Source organism: Sorex fumeus, unplaced genomic scaffold (assembly GCF_029834395.1).
Source record: "Sorex fumeus unplaced genomic scaffold, SorFum_2.1 ptg000122l, whole genome shotgun sequence".
Lineage (NCBI taxonomy): Eukaryota > Metazoa > Chordata > Mammalia > Eulipotyphla > Soricidae > Sorex > Sorex fumeus.
Window position 1 is genome coordinate 12,696,002 of NW_026606179.1, and position 6,857 is coordinate 12,702,858.

At 62.8% G+C, this 6,857-nt stretch overlaps 1 protein-coding gene and 1 non-coding gene across 2 annotated transcripts; both read right to left on the reverse strand.

Moving 5' to 3' along the window:
* Positions 1-1,605: 1,605 nt before the first annotated feature.
* NOP53 (NOP53 ribosome biogenesis factor) lies at positions 1,606-6,641 on the reverse strand. Its single transcript, XM_056136321.1, has 13 exons — positions 6,383-6,641; positions 5,928-5,992; positions 5,189-5,291; positions 4,551-4,750; positions 4,275-4,345; positions 3,555-3,650; positions 3,053-3,157; positions 2,761-2,943; positions 2,504-2,679; positions 2,354-2,420; positions 1,921-1,997; positions 1,788-1,844; positions 1,606-1,663 (listed from the first exon to the last, which is right to left on the reverse strand). The coding sequence occupies exons 1-13, from the start codon at positions 6,598-6,600 to the stop codon at positions 1,657-1,659; spliced, it is 1,425 nt and encodes a 474-aa protein (XP_055992296.1). The 5' UTR covers positions 6,601-6,641; the 3' UTR covers positions 1,606-1,656.
* LOC130044593 (small nucleolar RNA SNORD23) lies at positions 2,215-2,316 on the reverse strand. The gene has a single exon (XR_008795444.1). It is a non-coding gene; the product is annotated as a small nucleolar RNA SNORD23 (small nucleolar RNA).
* Positions 6,642-6,857: the final 216 nt, after the last annotated feature.

The window sequence follows — 6,857 nt, forward strand, 5'->3', positions numbered from 1 at the left end:
TTCCCGAGGGTGAGATCAGTAATTGGGGGAGCGAGTCTGCATGGAGCCTGGCCCAGGACCAGCTTCCTCTCCTTATTGTCTGTGGTGTTCATGGCCTTGGGTCCACACCTGGGGATCTGCTCAGCCTGGGACTCCAGGCAGATGGGGGACTTCATTGGGCTGCACAGCTAGGAGCAGGAGGAGGGGGGTCCATGCTGCTGCCCCTCCGCCATACACACACCAGACCCTCGCATTCATACATTTATTACTCATTTCAGCCCCAACTGGTAGGCATTCTCCCAACTTCCCATGAGGTGACCCAGACTTTCAGCTAGGGGCACCCATTTCAGGAAAAGAGCATCAGCTCCGGGTTCCAGAGGGGGTCAATGCTCCATGACTACCAACCCCCCCAATGTGCCTCCCCCTAAAAATGAGGACATTTTCTCTTCTGGGAGATGGAGATGGGCGATGGCAACAGCAGACGTGCTCAGGGCTTTGGTATCAGGATAGAACAGTGCTGGGCCGTGCAAGGCAGGTACCCGACCACATCCTGTCTTAGCAGCCCCAGGCAGCGCAGATCAAAGGGTGGCTGGTCCCCTGGTCCCAACCCTCCAGACCCACCCCAGCATCTGGAATGAAACTGTGGACAGAGCGTACTGGCTGCCGGTCATTAGCCGTTCGCCCACCCCGTCCTGATGCAAACTCCAGATGCTCTCAGTAAGGCACTTGTCAGAAAGGGGACTGGCCTCCTGCTCCAGCTTCCTGCAGTCCCCCCAACTCCCATCAGGCAGGGCAAGCTGCCCTCAGGGCAAGGGGTTCAGCCAGCGCCCTGGCACCCACATACTGATGACCCTGTCGGGGCAATAAAAGCTTCCTCCCAGGGCCGGCTTTCTGGGGCAAAAGCCAGGGCTAAGAGGCCATTTTCCTGTCTATCCCACATTCCTGGTTATTTCTGGGCCTGAACGGGGCGGAAGTGCTCTGAGGCCATACTCCGAAAAGCTGTGGGGCAGGAGGAGCTCAAGGCTGCAGGGAGGGGCCACTGGCTCCATTTTTTGCCACCACCTCATTCATTCCGGAGAAACTCACACCCCAAAGGGTGCAATTAAGACCAACAGGAACAGGAACTGCCAAGAGGCACCATGGAGAAAGTTAAGAGTCCCCGAGCAGAAGCCAAGCAAGCAGGGAAGGCATTTGCCTTGTGTGAAGCCGACCTGGCTTCCACGCCCGGCTCCCCAAAGGGGCCCCCCCAAAGCCCCACCAGGAATGAGCCCCAAGCACTGCCAGGTATGGCCCCCAAATAAAACCAAAGTTCCTTCAGGACAGGGGCTAAGACGCTTGTGCATCCGCAGTCGAGCCCAGCCTGACCCTCCGCACTGTGCGGGGGCCCAAAGCACCTCCAGGCCCGGCTGAGCCAGTGGTAGCGGGGAGCACTGCCAAGTGTGACCCAGCCCCACCCCCCACTTCAGGCCAAGCAGGAGCTGTGCTCTGCCCCAAGTGGGAAAGGGGCTGCCCCAGACAACCTGTGAGCCGCTTTCCATCCCCCGCCCCCGTGTCCGCCAGACCCCTTGGTCTGTGCATGGGAGGGTCACTGCAGGCGGAGGACGAGCACACAGGAGTCCAGATGGGTGCAAAGAGCTTTACTGGGCATGGGGTGGGAGGCTCCAGCGCCGTCAGCGGCTACAACCTGTGGACACAGCGGGGTTCAGGACGCGGCAGAGACCCTCGCCCCAAGACACCCCCTTCAGGCTGGGGCCCTGCTGCTTCCCTGGGGAGCCCTGTACATGGAGCAGGAAGGGCCTAGCACTCACGGGGTGTCGCGGAACGACCGCTTCTCCACCAGCTTCACCTTGTACTTGCGCTTGAACCTGAGGGCAGGGGAGAGCGGTAAGGAGGGGCAGCAGGGACAGGTGACCCCACCCTGCCTGCGCCCCCCGCTCCTACTTGGCTCGCTCCCGGGGCTCGATCATGTTCCTCCGCTGGAAGCTCTTGAATCGGTCCCGCAGGATGTTCCCCTCCGGCTGCAACACAGGGATGAGGGTCAGTGGGGCTCCGATCCACAGCCCCACAGACCCCACACTCATCCTGTGCTAAAATCCTGGGGTGCAACCATGGGGAGGAAGACATGGAACCCCAGGACCCTTGAACCAGCTCTGAGGCCTCAGCAGAACGGAGGTGACCAGCGGCAGGACCCCAGAGCACAGAGCACAGACTGCCTACCCCCGGCCCCCGGCCCTGTGCCCTCAGTCCCCAGGCTCAGCCCACTGGCTCGGCCTGGGGCAGCCAGGATGTCGCCCACAGCCAAAGGCACGGGGAGCAAGGATGTGTCATCAGCGGGCACAAGCGGGCACGGGTGCGGATGCCACCCAGCACGCACCTTCAGCGTCCGCAGTGACCCACACAGCTCCGAGCTGAGCTGCACGTCGATGTCGGGAGCCTGATACCTGGGGGAATGCGGGGGTTGAGGGACAGGAACAGGCGAAAGTCTCAGACCCAGACCCAGGCCCCCAGCACCAGCCCCGCTCACTTGAGCCGCCCCAGCCGCCGGGGCTTGTGGGCCTCAGCCAGGCGCCGCTGCCTCCGCATCTCCCGCCGTCGCGCACAATTCGCCAGCCATTGCGCCACCTGGGCCTTGATCCCGCGCAGCCGGAACAGCTCCTGCTGCCGCAGCCGGGCGGCCCGCAATGCGGCCTGCTGCACCCGCTGGGGAACACAGGGGGCTCAGGGCTTGGCAGCACTGTCGGGCCACCCGCCCCTCCCCAGAGGCCCTGCCAGGGGACTCACCAGCCTGCGGGCCGCCTTCTCCCGCCGCCGCTGCTGCTCTGTCTTCTTCTCCCCAGCTGCCAGGCGGGCAGGCGCGGTGCCTCCAGTTAGGGGCTCTGCGGGCTCAGGCCGGGCCTCCTCAGGCTCACCCTCCCCGTCCGACTCCTCCAGCAGACCCTGGCACATCTCCTGGAAGGCCGTCTCCTGGGGACACAGGAGATCATGGGGTCAGCGCTAGCTGACCATTCTCCACCAGCCCAGCACCCCCCACCCAAGGGGGCCAGCAGGGCCGGCCAGGTCGGTGGGGGCTCACCTGAGTGGCCGCCTGCTCCGCCGGGGGCAGGGCCAGCTGCCGCTCCAGCTTCTCGGCCTCCTTCTGTCGCTGCACCTCGACCTCGTGTGCGGCCAGGAGCAGGCTCTGGGGGCAGAGAGAGGCAGGGCTGAGGCTCCAGGAGCCCCTCCTGGAACCGCACTGCTGGCTGCCTGCCCCTCAGCACCCCTATAGTCCATAGCCAGAGAGCCTGGGACTGGGGGCATCAGCTGAGGGGAATGTGCAGGGTGGCAGATCAATAAAGTGTTCCCCTCTTCCAGCCTGCGGACTCCCTGACACCCTCTTCCAGGAAGCCTCCCTGATTTCCATTCTCCACCAGCCCAGCACCCCCCACTCAAAAACCATCATACCTGAACAGGGTCGGTTTCCCCCAAAGGACCAACACCCCCAAAAGAACTAGACTGGAGCTGCCTGGTCACCCAAGTTCCCTTCACCAGGTGGGCCCCAGAGGCAGAACCTGGCAAGGGGCTGGGTAGCGGCGTACCTGGTGGTCCTCAAAGGTGGGGTTGTAGGAGGCCCCGGCAGGGGTCACCTCCACTGCAGGGGCCTGGGAGGGCTTGACGTGGAGACGTGGCGGCCGCTGCAGGGTGAGGGCAAAGGAAAGTGAGTCCAGGGCACCCATGGCAGCCCCCAAAGCACGGGGCTGGAGCCTTAGAGCTGGAGGGGACATGGATCAGGCCGTGGGCACCGGGTCCTGGGGGTAGCACCCAGGTCAACGCCCACTCCCAGGGCAGCTCTACCCCAAAGAGGGGAGGGATGCAGTCTGCGGCCCTACAGTGAGTGCCAATATCGAGATGCTTCTGCCTGCACCCACAGACACTGAGTCCCAGTGTCTGGTTGGCTTCCGCCAACCAGAATCTGCCCCTAGACATGCACCCCGGGGCCTGGACAAGCCCCACCTTCCTTGTGCCCCACCCCACCCCTGCCTCTGCAAGCTGGGGTTCCCCTACTCCACCCATCACTGGCTCACAAGCCCTGAAGCTTGCATGTGGGTTTCTCTGGCTGAGGGTCCAGCCCAGAGGACTGGACCCCACCCCACCATACCGGACCCCACATGCCCTTTCTGGGAACCTCCCCGACTCCCCTACGGCCCTTCTCACCTGCCCCCTCAAGAGTAGGTGACCCTTGTTCTGGCCAGGGGGACCACCACAGCATCACCCTGTGAGAGAACCCCGCCCCCCTCCAGCCCAGGACGCCGTCTCACCTTCACCCCTTTCTTCTTGGTCTGCTCCAAGAAGAAGGAGTCCTGGCCCACCAAGGGCTGGTCCAAGGGGTCTGCGGAGACAGCGTGGGTGGCTGGGGCTACCTGGGGCAGCCAGAAGGCCCCAGGGGGCTCTTCCTCACAGCAAGCACCAGGGAAGGACAGGCCCTCTGGCTCCCGGGGATGGGGGGCGGGGCCAAGGAGTCTCCAATAGAGATGCTGAGGCGGAGAATAGAGCCCCTCCATACCCAAAAGTGGGGGTGCCAGCTGGTGACTCACTGTCTTTGGCCCAGAGATCGTAGAAGGGCCGCAGAGCCGTGTCCTGGGGTGCGGCCTCGGCTGGAGGTGTGGGGGGGCTGAGGAGCCGGGCCTGGGCTCTGCGCAGCTCCCCAGGCAGCCGACCCTGCTGAGCCAACCGCTCCCATAGCTGCTCCTTCCGCCGCAGCCTCCTGGCATTGGGGACCTGGTGGGCAAGGACGCTGCAGGGGAGAGGAGGTGGCACCCAGGGAGGCAGGTGAGACACCCCCAAGGGCCTGCCCACCCAGCCAGCGCCCACCATAGACTCTCCAGACCACTCACCTACAGAATCCACAACCATCACCCCCTATCAGCCTGAGCCCCAGATCAACCCCACCAGCGTCTCAGGGTCCCCAGGAACCTCACCTGCCAACCCCACAGAGCCCCCAAAGCCATCAACCTTCCCCTGCCTGTGTCTCGGGGTTGGCCCACATGTCACCCCGTCACCTGCTCCTGCTCCTGCACTCCTGCACCCCGACCCCCAGCCCCTTTGGGGCTTCATTACTCCCTCCACCCAGTGCCACCCCACAGCGTCGCAGCCCCCATCTGCTCTCCCAGACCCAAAGTAGAGCTCCTATCTCTGCTCCACGTGTACCAGGCAAGATGTGGCAACCACTTACTCTTTGGGGGCTGGGACCTTGGAAGTGTTCTCTAGGATGAGGTCCACCCGGAGGGGTTTCCTATGTAGCGACTTTCGGCCTGTCGGTCTCTTCTTTGTTGGCTCTGAGAGATGGCAAGAGGGGGACCCTGCCTCAGCCTTTACCCCTTCTCCCGTCATCTCCCCACCCTTGGAGCAAAACCCCATCCGAGAGCAGATGAAAAATACCCACATCAGTGTCTCAGGCCGTTGAGACTCATGGCTATACCCACCAGGGCCTCAGCTCCAAGGGTCACTCAGGCCCAGGGAGGCCACGTGGATGGACCAATGACAGTAAGTCTCAGTGCATGCTAGGCAATCACCTTAACCCCTGCACTTCCCCTCGATGTCTTTGTTTCCTAGTCACACCCCAGTGATGCTTACAGGTAACACCTGGCTCTACACTCAGAGACTACTCCTAGAATGCTGGGAATGGAACCTGGGTTGGCCACTTGCAAGGTAAGCACCCTCTCCTTGCCACAGACCTGTCTCTCCAGGCCCTCAAGCCCCTGCTTTCTTATAAAAGATACCTAACTTACTCTTCTGCAAACAAGAATTAAGCCCCGAGCTTCAACCTTATCTACCCATACACAAAACACTTCTGCAAAAAAAATCACTTTCACGCGGACACTCCCAGAAGCTGGGGTGGGGGTGGAGGTGGGGGCGCACTAGACAAGACCCAAGACCCAGCAACCTGCCCCACCACGAAGGCCATTCCTCACCTTTTTTCTGGGGGCCGGTGTCCAAGAAAAAGAGTTTTTCATCGGGGGCCTCCGACACCAAGCCACTGGGGGAAAGAAAAGTGCGACAAATGTGTTAGAGAGGAGCAAACTCATCCTCTTGGTGCAGCTTATTTTGGGGGAAGATGGGAATATCTGGACCACATCCAGCGGTGCTCAGGGCTTACTCCTGGCTCTGCGTTCAGGGATCACTACTGGCGGTGCTCGGGGGTCCAGACACCGCGCTGGAATCACCCGGGTGGGTCGCGTGCAAGGCAAGCGCCCTCTGCACGGTACCATCGTCCCGGCCCCTGGGCATTCTGCTTCTACTAGCAAGATCTGGTGACGTGACCAGCAATCAGATCAGTCCCAACCTATTCTCCCGCTTCCCCTGCGGTGCCGTGAGGGTCTCCAGCGCCCCGGAAGACGCCCCGCGCCCGGAAGTCCCGCCCACGCACCCGCTGGCGCGCTCCTGCAGTCTCACGTCCTCCAGGTACTGGTCCACTTCCAGTCCCAGCGGCTCCTGGGCGAGCCGCCGCCAGCCCCGCTTCTTATTTCTCGGGATTCGCCGTCGTCGCCTTAGCGCCGGGTCCACCGAAGTGGGCCGCAGCCCCAGGAAGCCGGAATCGGCTTCGCTTTTTGAGCCCCGCTCGCCGCCACTCTTCCCCCCCGCCATCTTGCCAAAGAAAGAACGTGGCTCCCGGCGTCTCGCGAGCCGACGCGCGCCTGCGCACGCGAGCGTCCCGCCCCTCACGTAACTTCCGGCGAGCGCCATCTTGGTAAAGGGGCCGGAAGGATCCGGGGGTGGGAAGCTGCCATCTTGGTCTCGGGGCTAGTGGCTCCTCCCCCAGACTATAGCTACCCGGAAGTCAGGAGTTGTAGGTTCTCTAGCCACAGGCAAAACACCTTTTCCCTTTGCCCTGGAGGAGTATT